Source organism: Lathyrus oleraceus, chromosome 3 (genome assembly GCF_024323335.1).
Source record: "Lathyrus oleraceus cultivar Zhongwan6 chromosome 3, CAAS_Psat_ZW6_1.0, whole genome shotgun sequence".
In the NCBI taxonomy this organism is placed as follows: domain Eukaryota; kingdom Viridiplantae; phylum Streptophyta; class Magnoliopsida; order Fabales; family Fabaceae; genus Lathyrus; species Lathyrus oleraceus.
In genome coordinates, this window is record NC_066581.1 from 64,749,960 (window position 1) to 64,771,374 (window position 21,415).

General features: G+C 39.2%; 2 protein-coding genes across 2 annotated transcripts; both read right to left on the reverse strand.

The window, feature by feature from the left end:
- Nucleotides 1-5,515: 5,515 nt before the first annotated feature.
- LOC127129689 (uncharacterized) lies at nt 5,516-6,553 on the reverse strand. Its single transcript, XM_051058828.1, has one exon. It carries the CDS (start codon nt 6,551-6,553, stop codon nt 5,516-5,518), a length of 1,038 nt encoding a protein of 345 aa, XP_050914785.1.
- A 550-nt stretch (nt 6,554-7,103) lies between these two features.
- LOC127129691 (uncharacterized) lies at nt 7,104-8,171 on the reverse strand. Its single transcript, XM_051058829.1, has one exon. The coding sequence runs from the start codon at nt 8,169-8,171 to the stop codon at nt 7,104-7,106; it is 1,068 nt and encodes a 355-aa protein (XP_050914786.1).
- Nucleotides 8,172-21,415: the final 13,244 nt, after the last annotated feature.

Here is a 21,415-nt window from a genome sequence, read left to right on the forward strand (position 1 = left end):
GTACCATTGTCAGTTATGATCCGACTTGGAACTCCATAACGACAAATAATTTCTTTCCTGATGAAGCGGGCAACCACCTGCTTGGTCACATTGGCGTAGGAAGCAGCTTCTACCCACTTGGTGAAGTAGTCAATAGCAACTAGGATGAACCGGTGACCATTGGAAGCTTTTGGCTCAATTGCCCCAATCATGTCAATGCCCCACATGGAGAAAGGCCACGGTGAAGTCAGAACGTTCAACGGTGCAGGAGGAACATGCATTTTGTCAGCGTAGATTTGGCACTTGGGACACTTCCGGGCGTATTGGATACAGTCAGACTCCATCGTTAACCAATAATATCCAGCTCTTAACATCTTTTTAGACATCGCATAACCATTGGCATGAGTCCCGAAGGTTCCCTCATGAATCTCCTGAAGTAACATGTCTGATTCATGCTTGTCAACACATCTGAGCAAAACCATGTCGTAACTTCTTTTGTATAACACACCATTGCTGATGAAGAAACGGGATGCCAGTCTTCTCAATGTCTTCTTGTCAAGACAGGAAGCACCCTCGGGATACTCCTGTTTGAGCACATAATTCTTAATATCATGAAACCAGGGCTTTTCATCCACCTCATTTTCTTCGACCACCTGACAGTACGCGGGCTCGGTCCTGCGTTCAATTCGAATGAGAGGTGCTTCATTGACCAATTTGACCTTCCACATGGATGCTAACATGGCTAAAGCATCAGCCACATGATTCTCAGATCTCGGAACATGTTCGAACTTGATCTCGTCAAAATACTTAATCAACTCGATGATGTAGGCTCTATAAGGGATTAAATTCTCATGCTTCGTCTCCCATTTACCCTTTACTTGATAAATAACCAAGGCTGAATCTCCACTTACCTTGAGAAGTTTGATTCGGAGGTCGATAGCTGCTTCAAGGCCAAGAATGCATGCTTCATACTCTACGACATTGTTTGTACATTCAAAGTCTAACCTTGCTGTAAAAGGGGTGAACCCACCTTTCGGATTCATCAGAACTGCGCCTATACCATGCCCACTGTAATTTGAAGAACCATCAAACATCATCCTCCACCAGAGACCCGGTTCCGGACCTTCCTCAGGACCTGGCTCTTCACAATCTCTCTTTATCAATAGGATGTCTTCATCAGGAAAGTCGAACTTGAGAGGCTCATAATCTTCTACGGGCTGATCTGCCAGATAATCTGATAAAATACTTCCTTTGATAGCTTTCTGCGGTACGTACTGGATGTCATATTCCGATAGCAACATGTGCCAACGGGCAAGCCTCCCCGTCTGAGCCGGCTTTTCGAAAATGTACTTTATTGGATCCATCTTCGAAATTAATAATATGGTATGACAAATCATGTACTGCCGGAGACGTCTAGCAGCCCATGCTAGCGCACAACAAGTCTTCTCCAAGAGTGAATATCTGTTTTCACAATCAGTGAACTTCTTGCTTAGATAGTATATGGCATGTTCCTTCCTTCCAGTCTCATCATGTTGCCCAAGTACGCAACCCATAGACTTCTCAAGAACGGTAAGGTACATGAACAATGGTCTTCCATGAACAGGAGGAATCAAGATAGGAGGCTCTTGTAAATAATCCTTGATCCTTTCAAACGCTCACTGACAATCGGGATTCCAATCAATTGTCTGCCCCTTGCATAGCAACTTGAAGATCGGTTCACAAGTAGCAGTCAAATTAGAGATAAACCTGGAAATATAGTTTAAACGCCCCAGAAAACATCTGACTTGTGTTTCAGTCTGCGGAGCTGGCATGTCTCGAATGGCTCGGACTTTATCAGGGTCTACTTCAATTCCTCGCTGACTGACAATAAAACCAAGTAGTTTTCCAGATCGAATACCAAAGGTACACTTAGCGGGATTCAGCTTCAACTGGTACTTTCTGAGTCGTTCAAATAACTTTATCAAATGATCCAAATGGTCCTCTTCGTTTCGAGATTTGGCGATCATATCATCCACATAAACTTCAATTTCTTTGTGCATCATGTCATGGAAGAGGGCAGTCATGGCCCGCTGATAGGTTGCCCCTGCGTTCTTCAAACCGAAAGGCATAACTTTATAACAGAAGGTTCCCCAAGGAGTGATGAATGTAGTCTTTTCTCTGTCGGCGGGATCCATCTTGATCTGGTTATAACCGGAGAAACCATCCATGAATGAGAAAACTGCAAAACTAGTTGTATTATCGACAAGGGTATCAATATGAGGCAATGGGAAATCGTCTTTTGAACTAGCTTTGTTCAGATCCCTGTAGTCTACGCACATTCTGACCTTACCGTCCTTTTTGGGCACTGGAACAATGTTGGCAACCCAATCAGGATACTTCGCAACTGCAAGGAAACCCGCATCCAACTGTTTCTTAACCTCATCTCGAATCCTCAAAGCCATGTCAGGTCTGGTTCTTCGAAGTTTCTGCTTGATAGGCGGACAATCTGGCTTAAGTGGTAATTTGTGGACAACAATATCTGGGTCCAACCCGGGCATATCTTGATATGACCATGCGAACACATCAACATATTCCTTCAAAAGCTTTATCAACCCCTGCTTGATCTCAGCCCCAAGCATTGTACCAACCTTGACCTCTTTCTTGTCCTCGTTTGTGCCAAGATTAACCAAATCTACCTGCTCCTTATCTGGTTGAAGTTCCGTGTACTCGTACTCGACCAACTTTGTTAGTTCAGTGGGTACTTCAGAATCTTCCTCACCCTCATCTTCAGCTTGATAAATGGGTGAATCCCAATCAGGAGAGACAATATCGTCATTGGATTCAACAAGGTTTGTAATGTCACTGCATGTTGAAAGGCTTATTTTATTAAATGTTTAATGAAAATGAGAGAAGTGAAAATGTATTTTAGTTTGTTTTTGAAAAGATTGCCAATTTCATTTTTAAAGGTGAGAAAAAAAAAAAAAAAAAAACAAACCAGTGGAACAACTTGGAACAGAACAAAATGCATTTATTAATAATTGTTTGAAATGAAAGGTGGCCCTACAACGCGATCCAATAGCCTGGGGCAGAGCTAATGGATTTGAAAACACAAATGAAAAATTAAATTACTTTGACACTGGAAAAATAACAGGAATCTCTATAGCCTCCCAGTTGCTCAATGTTGCACTACTCTTGAACACCAAGTTGCTTAAATCGTCATCTTCATCACCATCGCTGACGGCATTAACTTGAAAACCTCCGCTGATAAACACCTCTTGGTAAATCTTCGGACGTCCTTCGGCATAGGTAGCAGCTTTCTCATGAGTTGGTCTGTAACCCAACCCGTGGCGATTAGTCTTCGTCTTGACGTTGATTATCTCTCCCCAACCTTCAGGAATGCCCCTGTCAATTGTTGATCTGCTACTCTTCAACGATGCAAATGATGGATTACTCTGGCCTTCTACAGTCTCCTCAACCTCCACTAAAACAGCATTAGCGATCTCAAGAGCTTGGAAAGAAGTTTCCAACGCGTCTTCATCGGCCTCAATATAACGGAATGAAGATAAATTACTGACCATTAAATCCTCCTCACCGTGAATAATCACCAGCTTATCATCAACTACAAACTTCATCTTTTGGTGCAAGGTAGAAGTCACAGCCCCAGCAGCATGGATCCAAGGTCTTCCAAGTAGACAACTGTAATTGGGATTGATATCCATGACTTGGAAAGTGATATTGAAAACATGCGGACCAATCAGAATTGGAAGTTCCACTTCTCCAATCACAGCTCTACGAGAACCATCAAACGCCTTGACAATCAAAGAAGTAGGTTTCACCATAGTTTCTTTGTAAGCCAACTTACTAAGAACTCTCTTGGGTAGGACGTTCAAAGATGAACCGGTATCCACAAGCACCCTAGCTAAGTTATCCTCTTGACACTTCGCTGATATGTGCAAAGCACGGTTGTGATTCGGGCCCTCTTTCGGTAGCTCGTCATTGCTGAAGCTAAGAGTATTACATGCGGTAATATTGGCGATCACACTATCAAACTGACCGGTAGTAATATCTTGAGCGACATGAGCTTGCGTCAATACTTTCTGCTAAGCAGCCCTATGAGCGGGTGAATTCAATAACAGAGACAGGATAGAGATCTTCGAAGGGGTCTGATGAAGCTGATCAACGACTTTGTAATCACTCTTCCTGATGATCCTTAAGAATTCAGCATCTTCATCATTAGTAACAACCTCTTTATTTTTATCTCTGGCAGGCACAGCAGTGTTAGTAGTTGTCTCTCTAGGTGGAGCCTCATCAAAACGGGGAGTGTACACGCGACCACTGCGAGTCATCCTGCTTGCCCCAGCTATGTTAGTCACACTTTCACCATCAACCTTCACTTCTTCTCTTGGAATGACCTTCCCAGATTCTTTGTCAATCGCGGTTACATCATACTTCCAAGGTACTGCCTTGGGATCACTGAATGGAAATGGACTCGGTTTTTGGATAATCAACGGTTTAGGCTGGTCCACTGTTGGAGTAACGGGAGTCGGTATACTGAATACTGGCATGACAGAATTTGGTGCTGGCAAATTAAACACTGGTATCCTACCCCTTGATTCTGGCAAGTTGAAGGTAGGCTCAATTGCGGCTACTTCTTTCGCCTGGTTAACTACTTGCAAAAAACCATCATCAATCAATCTCTGAACGTCTTTCCGAACCATAACACAACCCTTATCACATCCCTTACAGCTCGTACAACCGATATGGGAAACAGATACTAGGCCTGCTTTAAACAGCTTTGAATGGAATGCCTTGAGCGGAGTCTTAATCTGAGCTACACCAAGGATAGAATTCTCTTCAGACGAAGCATCAATGGCATTAACAGCCCCATGGTCAGGCAAAGGGTTACTTTTGACATTGGGCGGCGGATCATTGAATGACAGAATCTTCTTTCCCATCAGATCCCTCACAAGGTTTTTCAAAGCATAACAGTTCTCCAAATCGTGACCTGGCGCACCCTCATGAAATAAACAATGAGCGGCGGCGTTGAAGTTGGCTGGCAAAGGATTCAGAGGCGGTCCCAAAGCTCGAGTAGTGACCAAACCGCGTTGCACTAAGTAAGGATACAACTCGGTGAACGTCATCGGAATCGGTGGACAAGTCTTGTATGGCCTCCTTGGAGCATTCTGGCGAGGTGCCTGGTTCCTCGGTTGTTGACTCGCCTGAGCGTTGGATGCTTGTTGATAATTCGGAGGAGGATAAACCGGAGGCGGATACCCAGGAACCTGTTGCATGGGCTGATAAACGGGCGCTTGTGGAGCTTGTTGGTTAAAAGATGGTGCAACAGCAGCCACGTATGGCGGTGGTGCATACTGAACCGGGTATCCCTGTGGTTGGGCATAATGTGGCGGATATTGATACTGCCTATTCCTTCTCCTATCTGAAGACACAGCATGAGTCTCTCCTTCCTTCTTTCTCTGAGGATTGACGGAAGTCTTCTTAGGTTGGTCCTTCGAACTCATACTGCTAGAACCACTGGACATCTTTCCACTCTTCATAGCTAATTCAACTTTACTCCAACAGCAACAATATCAGCGAAATTCGTGGTTACACTACCCACCATCCTTTCGTAGAACTCAGGACGAACGGTGTCAACAAACCAGTCAGCTAATTCTTTATCAGTCAATGGAGGTTCAACTTGGGAAGCAATTTCCCTCCATCGCTGGGCGTATTCCTTAAAGGTTTCAGAATTTTTCTGCGTCATACTCAAAATTTGTCTCCTGTCAGGAGCCAAGTCCATGTTGTACTTATAGTGCTTAATGAAAGCGTCAGACAAATCTTGAAAAGACTTGATGCGAGATTGGTCCAATGTTAAATACCACTTCGACGAGGCACCTTTCAGACTGTCTTGAAAACAGTGGATCATCAACTTGTCATTTTCCACGTGGGCAGCCATCCTACGGTAGTACATTATCAAATGGCTTTTCGGACATGTAGTCCCTTCATAGCAGTCAAAGTTCGGAGTCTTGAACTTTGGCGGAATAACTAAACCGGAAACCAAACAGATGTCTCTAGCAGCAGCACCAAAGATCTGGTCTCCTTCCATCTTTCTTAATCTTTTATCAATAGTAACAACCTCCTCGCGGAGCCTATCACGCGGCTGGTAACCTTCATCATTATCATCCAGAATTTCATAAACAGGCTCATTAAGATAAGGCTGCACCCGAGTATGGACATTAGCTTGTGTGAAGGTAGGGACCACCTTTGGAGGCTCGGGAACCAAAGGCACAGTCTGTTGAACGTTCTGTATAACCGACATGGCTTGTTGACCACTTTGTGCAACCGGCATAGTTTGTTGAACTGACGTAACAACAGGCGGATGTATGAAACTCTGCGAAAGACCATAAGGAAACGGGTTCTCAACTGAAACAACCGGCGGATCTACGGCAGCGGTAGTGTTGATCTCAAAAACCACAGTAGGCTGAGTATCCATCTTTGCATTGATAACCTGAAGTAGTTCCATAATTGTTCCTACATTCCCTCGAAGGTCTGCTAGCTCGTTGTTAACGCGATCCATCTCTTGAGCGTGCTCTTCCATCCTTCTTCGAGCTTGAGCTCTAGTGTTGTATCGATTCAGGGTGACGAAACCGTACGCGAGAGAACTGAGTATGAGACAACCGGGAGACACATGAAATGCAAAATGTGATGCAAAATGCGAATGAAAGATTTCATGGAATTCAAGCCTTTACGAATATCGCGGAATACCACTGGGATCTTTATTTATTAATTTGAAAATGAATTACAAATAAATATTCTTAAAAAATCTTAACAAGAAAATAGCTAAATAAAAGCTACGAAAGCCCTAAGGAAGCGTAGTCCACGACTTCAACGAGTAGGCGGAGAGTCGGAGGAAAATAAATCCTCGTAGATTCTTCTCTTTTTGTAGGAACACACTTCTTCATTCTTCGCCTGCAGCTGCTTTTGTAGCTCTTCATTCTCACTGACGATAACCTGATATTTATTTTTCCACGTTTCTGCCTCATGTTGTGCTCTCTTCAAAGCGATTTCCAACTTTTCAGCTTCGGACATGAATACTAAAACAGGTTCTCTTCTCGGAGGTAAAGGATCTTGGCGAGGATAAGGCATCTTCAGCTTGATGGCTCTTTCCCGGACCCAACGAAGATAAGGTTCCATGGACACACAATTCGGCTTTCCCAAACTTTCTTTGCCCTTCTTGTGCAAATGACGCCAAGCGGATACAATCTGATCTTGAAGTTCCTTGTCACCCTTAAAGAAGATTTCTCCACATGAACACTTTTAGGCGGTTCTTTCAAGGGATACCCTAACTGTCGGCGAGCTAGGACTGGATTGTAGTTGATTCCTCCATTAAAACCAAGTAAAGGTACGTTGGCAAAGTCTCCACAGCTGTCAATAATTAGTATTCCATCATACACACGATTATACCAAACGATGTTCGAGTGTGTCAGCGCCATGACCCTTGGTGACCAAAATCCCTTGTCAAGACTCAAAAAAGACTTGGGCAAGTGCGAAATAAACCACTTGTATAATAAAGGCACACAACAGGTGATCATTCCTCGACCATGAAAATTCCGGAGATGTATGGAATGATAAGTGTTACCCAATAACGTTGGTACTGGATTGTTCTTCATGAATATTTTGATGGCGTTAATGTCAACGAATCCTTCAAAACTTGGGAAGAGTAGCATTCCATAAATAAGCAAAGCAAGGATTGTTTCAAAGGTAGGCATGCTTAAATGATCGGCATAATATTGGGCTTTCTTGATTAAGAAATGCGTAGGTAACCCTACAGTTCCGCCTTTGGCGATCATGTTGCCTTTGATGTCGGACACCTTTAAGCATATGGCTTTAGCAATGTCTTCCTCTTTAGGGTCCTTCTCTAAGAAAGGGAACGGAGACTTATCCATAATAGGTAACCCCAGCAACTGAGAGTACTCTTCTAAGGTAGGTAATAGCTGATAATCTGGGAACGTGAAACAATGGTAATCCGGATCATAGAACTGTAGTAACGTAGAAAGAAGCCCATCCTTCACTTGGATTCTCAATAAGGATAATAGCCTTCCGTACTTGTCCTTGAACCTCTCTTGATCTTCAACCAAAGCTCCTAGCTTCCTTAGGTCATCCAACTTAAAATTCTTAAAAGAGTATTTCAAGGTGTTTCTCTTATTGTAATCCATGGTAGCCTGCGATGTTCATAAATAAAGTTTGAATTCCATGAGATGTAATGCAATGTGATGTTTTATGGATGTAATGAACATAAACACGCAAAGTCCTAGGTTAAAGGTATATGAGCGGAAGTCAAGGTCTACCCATCCCATAGAGGTATGTACTATAGGGTTAATTGTACCTACGGAACAAGGGTTCTAAATCGGTGCCCAAAGTCATCAGTCCATCTTTCGGATATTATCAATTTCCCAATTGACTCGGTGGTTAATAATATTCTCAAGAGAACCTCTTTTGAGTGTGGTATCGCGTAGCAACTATTTTGGGATTACTCCCTCATAGTCCCCGCACTACGTCCTATATAAGGCCAAAGTGGTGTTAAGGTAACTACGGTCCCCAGTGTCATAGGCTCCCATCGAAGATAGTAAGTGTCTTCACGATTACTCGTTCAACAGAACTACCTTTCAAAAGGGCCTCAACTGAGCGGTGATTCTCAAGTCGGCTTGGTCGGGATTCAACTCCCTATAAGCTTCGTTGAATCTATCACCTCCTATAATAAGTTCACTCAAATCCGGGTGTAGGACTTATCTCACAACAAAGATACCCCCCATAATACACAATAATATATACAGACAATTAATAGTATAAAATATCATACAATAAACAAAATAGGGGCAACCCTTAATTATGTTGATCCCCAGTGAAGTCGCCATTTTCTGTTGCGGTGGAAATAGGATATCAAACTATTAATTAGCTTGAATCACAATTCTTAATTCACAACCGCTCTTTGATTTATCCGAAGGAAAAGGTCAAAAGAGGAAAAACCTATTCTTGCATCGTAAGCACAATGCGGGGAGATACCTAGGTAAGGGGTTAGTTAAGCTTAGGGAAGGTACTAGCACCCTAAACTTCTGTAGTACTCTACAGGAACCTTTTGTTTATTGTATGTCTTTTTATTTTTATTATCTGTTTGGAATATGTATTGAGCTAAAGGATAGAGTGACCTAAAAGAGACCTAAGGGTTAGTCCTAAGTTTACTCGGCAAGACGTCGCATCTTGTGCCTACATATCCTGACGGGGATGGAATCAGAGTAATTGTAGTTCCCTTCGTAAGGGAGGTTAGAAACTTCTTGACTGTGGTCAAGGTTTCGATGGGGCATAAGCATTTCTTAAGGAAACGCTTACGTGGAGCGTTGAAACTCCTATTTCTACGTTGAGGCGTTGAATTGAAATTAGGGCTAAAATTAGGGATTCCACGGCGGGAAACCCTAAAGCAGAGTACGGCGACTCTTTGACCTAATGCTAGGGTAAAGGGCGTTTTCGTCCACGGCAGGACGCCTAGGCTATTGAGGTTTTGGAAACGGTCAAGGGTTTGAAAAGGGTCAAAATTTAGGGTTATTGACTCGGCGGTCACACTGCTAAACCTAATTCCTTCGGAGGGCAAGACGGTAAAAACATGCAAGCAACAGAATTATTACATGGCAGGCATAGAAAATATGAAAATAAAGCAAGCAGTAAAGGAAAGCATCGCGACCACTCGCGTAAATTACAAATCCCCAAAAATGCGAAATAAAATAAACCGCGACCATGGCCTCGCATAAATTACATCCATGGAACAAAAACGAACAAATGAAATAATAATGATAAACTGAAACAAACAAATTAACGGGGGTTAGACGAAAATGAAACGGATAAGTCAAAACTGAATTTTTGAGATTTTTCTTTGTTGAAAAGAAAAGTTATTATATATTTTTTTATATTTTTGATAAGGAAGGGTTATTTTAAGGCTAATGCCTTTTTGCTAAAAAACAAATTGTTTTAATTTGAAAGGTTTTTTGATTAAGAAAAGAACTTATTTTTAACTTTTGCGGTAAATAAATAAAAACAAATTAATCTAAATATTAAAAAAAACTGTGTTATTATTATCCTTTTTTAAACGGTGGAGAATGATAAAAACAAATTATAAATTATGTACTTAGCTTTTAAAACAAATTAATTATAGATTATGAATAAAAACAAATTAATCTAAATAACAAAAACAAACTTGATTATAAATTATGTACCTAGCTTTTTTTTAACAAAGAAAATTTGTTACGTAAAAGTTATATAAAAAAATCTTACTTAATAGCAATTATTAACGTTACTAATTTTATTAATTAGAAGTAATTAGAAAACTTTTCAATTTACTATGTTAATGACTAATTGACTACTAGTGGTGCTTTTTTATTTAAAACAATTACTAATACCAATTTACCAAAACCCAACAGACAAGATAAACGTGAAAAGAAAAGGTCATTTGGCTTTGTGCTTGCTGCTAGGGTTTGTCAATCCTTATACCACCGGCGGCGGCCATTGTTGCATGCTCCATGTTTCTTTCTTCTATCCTACGCATCTTCTTCTTAAACCTGAAATGCACACATCAGAGCAAAACGATTTACGGTAATAAAATCCTACTTGTACGCGTTTGTTATCGACGGCGTTTGTTGAGGTTCGTTAGCCGATGATGTTTTGCGACTGAGGCGTTGCTCGATGACGGTAATGGGTCCCGGTGGTAGTGACAATCGGAAGGATCCACGGCCGCCATGAGTTCCCGACGTTGATCCGTTACGACGAAGCTTCGATTCTGGCTTTTTTTCCCCCTTCAGGATTGCGGATCCCTCTTAATATTTATATCCCCCTCGAATCCACTGTGGGCTTTGATTTTTCATGATTTCCGCTGAAGTTGTTGCTAGATTTGTTGAGGTATTTTCGGAACAGATTGTTAATGAGTCTTTGACTGAACGACTTTGTTATGTTGTTGTTGTGCTTTTGGATCCGGATTTTACGTTTATTGATTTTATTTCGGATTTGCTGGTTGATATTGTTTTGGATTTAATTATGATTTACGGATCTTGGATGAGTTTGATTCTTTTCTGATGTTGATTTAGATATCCGTTTTATTTTCAGATATTGGATTTGCCAAAATATTCTTCTTGGATCCATAGCTCCAGATTTGGATTTTCGATTGGCTTTGAAATCTGGATATTTGGATTTGTCTTGGATATATTTACTTGATAGAGGGATATGGATTTTAGATTCATGTGGGTAATCCGTTTGGCTTCGAAACAATTTTCCGGCAGAATCATTTTCGGCCCAGGACTTCTTTTTCTCTTCTTCTCTGCTGTCCCGAAAAGAACGGATACTACCGGTTGATGCCGAGTTCGTGAATCGGAATGGGAGCTGGTTTCGGCAATTGTCGTGCCCTCCCGACACCCAGTGATGACATTTTTCTGAGGGTGTCAAAATAAATTCTAACATTTTTTACTCCGCTTTTCTGTTCTTTGTCTGTGTGCAGGTACGGAAGGAAACATCGGATGAAGAAACATGAAGAACCGGCATGAAGATCATAGGACCTAGAAATAAAAATCAAAATGTATTTCCTTTTATAATTTGTAATAAAATTATTTATGAATAAAATTCACAAACATTTCTACCCAAGAACAACGTTTGATTCTTCTTTCCATGATTTAGTTTTGTCGCAACCGAACGACCCAAAACAATATCTGATTAAAAATCAACTTGGTCAAAATTCTCTGAATGAAATTAATCAGTTAAATTTAGACGATTAATAATAAAACCAACTTCACCGTATGAAACCAATATGAATAAATTCCAGAAAAACCCAAATGAATTAAACTTCGTCATCTCACACCGTGTTGCTTAAAACATGATGTAACCTTCAGTTCCAATCCAATATTTCCAAATTAAATCGCGCTTGATGATAGAATTGATGATAGTCTTGAACGAGTTAAAACAGGAAGGAAGCAGAGAAAACCGATTAACAGTGAAAACAAAAATATATTCCGCATTAAAATTCAATTTGCGTCTCTGAATAAAATACCCAACCATAAACCAATTCAGCCCATAAACCTCAATCAAACAACAATCAAAACCCGAATCTGAATCTGAATTTCTACTGCTTTGGCTTCAAAAATAACTGGTAGATAGCAGAAGAACAGAAAAATAGACTGATTAAAACAGAAATTCCGCCACATGGAATCTTGTCCCGATTTGAACCGAACCAGCTTAATGTCTCAAACATACTCCAACCCAAGTGACAAAATAAATGTCTCGGAACTCAATTGACGACAGAGTCTCAGCCCGTTGAATTAATTACCGTATCTCAAAAATCCTGATGCCAAAAGTTACCGTGCATCTCTGTTTATCCTCAAAGAAAATGAAAATAAAATAAAAAAACTCGGAAGCGAAGGCCCTAATTATTCAATAAATCCCTGATGATAACTTAGCTTCGAGGACTGTCAGTAAACAACGTGAAAATGACCATTTTGCCCTTTAACAACTAAAGTGTACCAGACGCGGTTTCTGCAAAACGAAACAAAACTACACAACCCGTTAATAGTTAGCTGATGCGAAAATGAGATGACATGCGACATGAATCGACTAATCTGAGGGTAAAATTTGGGGTATTACAGCTTCCAAACGCTTTTCATCAATGAGATTTAGATGATCAAGCCTTACTTGTATCTATTCAACTTCGTTAAGCTTAACATCGGTCAATATCCTCAAGGAGGGAATCTCTACTTCAACAGGAAGAATTGCATCCATGCCATCTACAAGAGAGAAAGGGGGTTGCCCTAGTGGAAGTACGTATCAAATTACGATATCCATGTAAAGAGAATGGCAACATATCATGCCAATCTTTGTATGTTTCCACCATTTTCTGGATGATATTTTTGATGTTCTTATTTGCTGCCTCAACAACACCATTCATCTTTGGATGGTACATCGATGAATTGTGATGCTCAATCTTAAAGTCTTTGCATAACACTTTTATCATTTTGTTATTGAGATTCGAACCATTATCATTAATGATTTTATTAGGGATCCTATAACGGCAAATGATCTCTTTCTTCAGAAAATGAGCAACCACTTGCTTGGTGACGTTTTCATAGGAGGACAACCTTCACCCATTTAGTGAAATAGTTAATGGCTACCAAGACGAAACAATGCCCTTTTAAGGAAGTTGGCTCGATGCACCCAATCACATCAATGCCCCACATGTAAAAAGGCCAAGGTGATGTCAAGACATTCAGTGGAACTGGTGGCACATGTACCTTATCGGTGTAAATATGGCATTTATGACATGTTTGTACGTGGCAGTAACAATCAACTGTCATCCAGTAATATCCAACCCTCAAGATCGTTTTGACCATTGTGTGCCCATTTGCATGCATCCCAAAGGAGGTTTCATGAATTTCCATTATTTTTCGGTTTTCTTCGTGTCTATCCACACATCTGAGAAAGACCGAGTCATAATTTCTCTTGTACAATACCCCTCTACTAAAAAATAACTTAGCTGATAGCTTTCAAAGATACATTTTGTCTGTGATGGAAGCATTTTTTGGGTATTCCTGGTTCTCTAAATATCTCTTGATATGATAAAACCATGGATGGCCATGTGATTCTTCTTCAGTTGCCAAATAATATGCTGATTTATTCAAGTAGTTAATATGGATGGATGGAACTTCATTGGCCCACTTGACTTTGAACATGGAGGCTAAGGTAGCCAAAGCATCTGCCAATTGATTTTCCTCTTGAGGAATGTTGTGGAATATGATCTCATCAAAATATGGGACTAGCTTCAAGACATGCTCTTTGTACAGGATCAACTTGTGATCATGAGCCTCCCAATCTCCTTTAACCTGCCTGATTACCAAGGCTGAGTCTCCATAAACTTCGAGGATCTTGATCCTTAGATCAATGGATGCTTCAATTCCAAAGATGCATGCCTCATACTCCGCCATGTTGTTTGTGCAGGTGAAACATAACCTTGCAGTGAATGGTGGATGAAAAATAGTTGGGGAGGTGATAACTACCCGAATTCCATTGCCTTGAGCATTGAAAGCACCATCGAACACAAGCGTCTATCGGAATCCTAGTTCAGGTCCTTCCCTAAGGTCTGAAATGTTGCAATCCTTGATAAACATAATATCCTCGTCAAGGAAGTCAAAGTGCATTGACTAATAATCTTCCAAAGGAAGATTGACAAGATAATCAGACAAGATACTTCCTTTGACAACTTTTCATGTGACATGTTGGATGTCATATTCAGTCAGGGCCATCTGCCAACGGGAAACTCTTCCTGTGAGAGAAAGCTTTTCAAAGATATACTAGACAAGATCCATCTTAGAGATCAAAATAGTTGTATATGTCAGCATATATTGTCTTAAGCGTTTGGCAGCCCAAGCAAGCGTGCGTCATGTTTTCTCAAGCATTGAATACCTTTATGTGCAGTCAGTAAACTTCTTGCTCAAGTAGTAGATGGCTGTAAGATCGCAATTTTTACCCTAAGATCCCTCATGCTTTCTCATCATATGCATTGGAATTGGGATCACAACTTGGCATCCTCCTTACCCCTTATTCATTGGGTTTGTATTGGGAGAGATCACCAAGCACTATTTGATTGTATCATACTTTGTATCTTTATCATGTACTAATCAAAATACCAAAAAATATATCTTTGTATTTGTCTAACTCTTTTGTATGTAGTGCACATGCTCACCTTTGATTCATCAAGCTCATATCTAGGGTTTAAGACCCTCAATTCAAGGAGCTCAATCAAGAAGTGGTCTACTATGGCTCTTGGCATCATATATGAATCCCCATGATCTTTACGTGTTAGTTTGATCAAAGTAATCATCAAGAGTTTGGAGATGGTTTGCCTTGGAAACCCTAATTCATCTGGGTATCTTGTGTAACTTCTTCAACAAGATTCTTCAACAATTGATCAAATAATTAAAGGGATACTTCAAAATTCATCATCTTATGCATATATGATCTCCCATGAGTCCCAAAGGTCAATAGAATTGTAAGTTAGCAAGTTGGTTGATGGTGGTTGACCAGAGGAATTTATCTGATCAAAACTGGGTTCCCTAGACCCTATCTCCTATAATTTTTGTCATTTGAAAATGATTCTAAGAGAAACGTTACTCTAAATGACATTCCAAACAATTTTGATGTTTAGGTATAGAGATATTTTTGCTTGGAAAGTCATTTGTTATGGTGAAATATTATAGGTCATTTTGTCTAAACCCTAATTTGGAGGTCAAATTCCCAAGACCATAACTTGCTCAATTTTTATGAGATGAAAGATTTCCAGGTTGCACAATCAAATTCAAGATTTCTACTTCAACTTTGATGTTTGGAGGAAGAGAAAATTCAAGTTTTATGTGCATGTGATATGAGGATACATTATAGGTCATTTTGGACCAATGCCATTGAACACATGATTTTTCTCAACTTCCAAAATGCATAACGCCTTCATATTAAATCCAAATCAGGTAAAATTTGTAACCATTTTGAAGGAATTTTATAGATATACAACTTTGATGAAGGAAACTTTCTCATTTGAAGCTCACATGAAAAGTTAGCCAAGGTGGAATAAGTGAACATATGGCTTGAGACTTAGAATTTTTTTTTGACATGTTCGATTTTCCCAACTTCCACCTCAAAATTTATCATGATCCAAGCTTCAAATGAAAAAAGTGTTCAACATGAAAGTTGTTCCTCTTGATTTAACCTTTCGAAAAAGTCCAATTTCATCCATTTTGGACAAGATTTGAATGGGTTGCACATGGCTTGAACATGAATGATCATTTGGCACAAATTGAACTTAAACATTCCATACACCAATGCATAACATTCCAACATGATCTCAGCAAGGCTTGTACTCAATTATGGATCATAAGAAGTGATTTAATGGGCTTGTTACACACCCATGCACCCATGCAATGTACATTTCTATTTTTGGATTTCATTTCAAGTTAGCAAATATCAATCCATTTGGCTATAAATAGAGCCTTCTATGCTCAGAAACAAGGACCCTGTGCGGCATCTTTGAATCCATACCTTCAAACCCTCTCATTTCAAAGGATAACCTTGATAATTTCCATTGGAAATTGAGTTTGAATCTCACTGTTTTGAGATTTGAAACTCCAAGAGTCCTGAGTCTTTAATCCATTCAATTCTACTCCTTCAAGTGTCCTGAACAAGATCAAGAGCAAGCAAGAGCAAGATCAATCAAGCACAGACCTGCATTGAAGGTATTTTCCAGAATTTTTCATGTCTTAGTTTCTCACTCAATTCTCCATAATTCTCTTGGATCTTTGGTTGTCTGAAGTCCTACCAGTGTAGGCAACAAGATTGAGTTGCTTTGAGGTCAAATCGAAGCAACTCAGATCGCACACCTCAAATTTCAACTCCTTATATCTCTCAATATACTTGGAGTTAGGATAAATTGAGGTCAGATTCGAGCTCAGAGGCATTTTTACTTTAAATTCATGTCCTTATTTTTAATTTTGGTGATGGTTGTGGATGAACCAATACGGTGAAGCTCACCGGAGAAGGAGACCGGAGCTTTGGCTCCGGTGGTGAGTTGGCATTCATCTGAGCCACTTGATCCATTTGAAATGATCTAATCTCGCGCGTTGAAACTGATTACCACTTGTGTTACGCTTTGACTCGTGACTATGGTGGAATGTGCGTTAGCAACCACTTGATCTGCCACCTCAATTAATGAGGGAGATCAAGTGGTCCATGTTTTTTCTCATTTTCTGATTTTTATTTTATTTGTTTTATTTTCATTAACTCATATTAATTTTAATATTGATCCAAAAAATATGAGAGTTTCACCAATTTTTTTTAAATAAATTCCTCTTTCATTTTCTGATTTAAAATTATTTTTTGGATCATTATTAATATTTTTCATGATTTAATTGATTTTGTGAATATTTTTAATTGTTTAAAAATACTTTTAAGTTTCCAAAAATTATGAATTTTTTTCTCCAAGGTCCGTTGACCTTGTTTGACCTATGATAAATCTCTTGGCCATTTATTTGGTGTTTTGATGAGGTTTTAGGATTTTGACAAACCATAATTTAATTTAATGCATTATTTAATTGATTTTAATTGTTTAATTGCAAAATAAATTGTGTTGAGCTTCCAGTCTTGACTTGTTGAGTTTGACTTGTGTTGTTGGGCCTTCGTCAAGGTTGATTTGACTTTGTTGAGTTAAAATCATTGAATTTAGGGGATGGATGAAGTGTACATATCATCTCCCAAAATGAATGAATGATTTTAATTTGATAAAAGTCCTCCTTTGACCAATTTGTGTTGATTCCATCCCCCCCCCCCCCCCTCTTCATCTCAACCACCTTCTCTATTCATTCATGTTAGGGACCTATGATATCTCTATATCCTAAGGCTAGTTGATTGCAAAATCAACATAAGTGTGGATGAGATTAGATCCACCTCTTTTGCATATTCTTTTTGTGTGTGGTATGTTTTAGGAGCATAGTCCATTATACTATGTCTCTAACATGCATTAACACCAAAATTTCTATTGCCCGGCCTCAAATAGTCGTGACTTCTACATAAGTCCAATTACGATTGCTTAACATAACGCTAAATTTGTGACACAAAAGACATATCATTCTAGTAAGTGAGATTGTAAGTCTCCCCTCTTTCATGGTATTGTATGGAAACTTGGCCTTTTTTCCTTCCTTTGGGTCGAGTGTTCTCCAAAGAATGACTTAAACAAAACAAAAGCAAAAGCAATACTAACTTCTAATCAATTAACAACTAACATTTAATTTCAAGCCATTTGTTTTTATGCATTTTAATTTTGAGCTCTTATTCATTTGTCATTATTCATACCATTTAACTTGTTTACTTTAATGTCATTTTCACTTTGCCCATTTGAGCCATATCTTGTGATTATTTTGTGATTGTATATCCTTGTTTGTGTTCTTTTGACCTTAATGTACATAATAACAACAAAAACCCTAAAAGACATTTTGTGTGGACTGTTGATTTGCTCTGAGACATTGGACTTAGAATTAGGCAACACTCCCTATACAAAAAGACTTGGCCAATGCCAACTTTCATGAAACCAAGTGCTTGTGAAGTAAACTTTCATCTGATGCAAGTATTGTGATCCCATTTGAGTTCATCTGCAACATGACCTTTTGGAGCTGTTATTTTGAACATGTGGCTAATGCTTATCTTTGGAGTCATCTGATACATGGAAGATTATGAAGAAGATCATGAAGTTGCTAATCTTGGATGTGGCTATCTTTATTTGATGCTTTGCTCTTCATCTTACTTTTTGTGTATTGATATTGCTTGATTCTAAAGTCCAAGGGAAATTTAGGTTTCTATATGACATTCTTGTCTATTGGATTGCAGCCCATTGGTCAGATCTTTTCAACTCTTAACTTTTAAATTTGTGCTTAGGATTAGTCTTTTCATCTCCTCCCTATTTCTTTAATTTCAAATCTCTTCCTCCTTTTAAAATCTTCTTTGATTGTGTTTGTTTTCTAAATTTAGACCATTTTGCAAATTAGAAACTTTGGCCTTATGCCATTGCATTTTTAAACTCTTCTCTTAATTAAACTTGTAAATGGACTTAATCATACTTGAATTAAAATTTCAAAAGTCAAAAAGAACTAACATTCATTCAAATCATTTTTAGGCCTATTATACCATTGTTAAACTCATTTTTTTGTTAAAAGTAATGCACTCATTTTGAAATTGTTGCCACGAACTACGAGGTTTTGATCCCTCATTTTATGTTGGTACGTAGGCACAAGTCTGAAGGTCTTGTCAAACACAAAAATATAATTAATAAATTCTTTTCTCATCCCTCCACTCTATTTATTGCAAACATCTTTTGTACAAAAATACATATGCACACAAAAAAGGGCTCCGTAGGAGTACCTTGGACACTTTGGGTGTCTAACACCTTCCCTCTGTGTAACCAACCCCCTTACCTGTAATCACTAGCATTTTATTAGTTTTGATTTGAAAACATCTTATCTTTTGGGTTTTGTTCGTACTTTTCCCTTTTCCCTTGTAAACAATAAAAGCGCGGTGGTGACTCTGGTTTTATTGACGTCTAGCTTATCCATAGCTTGATGGTCATGAATTTACCGCTACAGAAATTAAGTGGCGACTCTGCTGGGGAGTAGTCTCCAGTGGGTTTAGCCTACTTTTTTGTGTGTATATATTTGTATATTTGATGTATGTATATTTGTTTGTGTAATATAATCTGCTTGTTATGCTTGGTGATCTCTGAGTGGTGAGATAAGTTCTAACCGAACTTGAGTGCAATTAAGATAGGAGGATGGTATAGTCATGTTCGACTTGTGAGGAGTAGTCCTTAACAAGTTGGATTGAGACCCATCTACTCAATGGAGACCCTTTTGGAGTTATGAATGTCACACAAGTTATTTGTGATTAGGCATTACTATCTCTGATTTGGGGTCCGAGAAGCTGAGGACTGTAGAACATTTAACCCCTCTTGGCCTATTTAGGACGAAGTGCGGAGACTGTTCAAATGTAGACTTGATAACAGTTGTTATGTAATACTACACTCAGACGAGTTTCTCTTGAGAATATTATGGGTTGACGAGTCAGTCATCCTAACCTATAATATTCGATATATGGAATTAAGACTCTGGGAACTTTTTAGAACATGATCTACAGGTTTTTATCCTTAGTTCACTCCTTTAGGATGGTTCTTACCCAGACTCCATGCTCGTGACTCACAACAAACCCTTGATTCTTGGTTGATCCAATCAAGTCTTGTCAATATCAATGGAACTTGGGTGTTGATAAGGTGAAAACCATAATCCACCAAAATGGATGATTGATCTTGACAATGACTTGATTCATCCCTTGACCTTTATTTGTTTGCCTTGTGTGTGATCCCTTATTTGTGGTTATTGCATTCATGCATTCATGCGCATCATAATATTCATCAGACGAAAAATAATTTCAAGGTATTGAGGTCTTGTTTGCAAATATTTTCAGACCATGGATTATGGATGAAGGAACACTAAGAAGTACAGTTTCAGATGTCCAGACTTGAAAGAGTTAAGGAAGTTGTCATCTTTTGTATTAGATCCCTTGGACTTCAAGCAACGTCATGGGAAGCTTCTGTCTATTTTATCTACTGAAGTGGTTGAAGGACTCTTGAGTGTGTTAGTTCAGTTTTATGACCCTCTCTACCATTGCTTCATTTTTCCTGATTATCAGCTTGTGGAGAAAGATCATTGTATTCAATGGGGTTACGAACCAACCTGCATAATGATTTGATATTTTGATTTTAGAGAAGTGAATTTGTGACCAAATACTATGCAGATGGACAATTATATTGTTTATTTATGTTTTTTGTGATTACCATTTTCAGAATAAAGCAGAAAGTAAAAACAAACATCATGGATGTGGATGAATAGAATTAATTTTATTAATGATCAATTTGAAAATGCCCAAACAATGTTCACTTCTACCTTAGGCAGAGGAGAAGGATTTTAAAACATATAAAAGCAATTACTTAGATTGATGCAAAATAACAGGAACATCAACAACAGTCCAATTATTGCAAGCCTTTCCATGCGTCCCAAAATTGGTGCAGTCTTCCTCTAGCACAACAGCTAAGTGTTGTTCATTGCCATGAATGAACCCTCTGCTACGGAAGCTAAGTTGCATATCTTCAGTCCTTACAATTGATGAACCTTTCTGGAACCCCAAACCAGTTCTGCCTTTGTTGTCGGAGACCTCTACCATGCGCCCCCACTGATCAACATTGCCTTCTTCCACAATCTTCTTGGCATCTCTCAACGAGGACATAGGTGCCCCAACTCTCTTTTCGGCAGCAATAGATAAGGCCTGGAACGGAGTTCCAACCTCATCCTTAGCTTCAACATAAGAGAAAGATGACAAATGGCTAACCAACAACACCTTCTCTCCACCAACAATCACTAGCATGCCATTTTTCACAAATTTGAGGTTCTGGTGCAAAAGTGGAGGTAACAGCTCCTGCCTCATGGATCCATGGCCTTCCTAACAAGCAACTGTAGGCTGGGTGGATATCCATTACTTGGAAAGTAATTTGAAAATCACTCGGACCTATCTTAACTAGAAGGTCCACTTCACCAATAACTGTTTTGCGCGAACCGTCAAAGGCCTTGACGATTACACCGCTATACCTCATAGGCGCTCCTTGATAATATAGCTTTGACAGAGTTGACTTCGGAAGCACATTCAGCGACAAGCCAGTGTCAACAAGCACATTTGACAAAGCATCATCTTTGCAATTCATAGAAATGTGCAAAGCCAGATTATGATTTCTTCCCTCCTCAGGGAGTTCTTCATCACAGAAGATAAGATTATTGCATGAAGTGATGTTACCCATGAT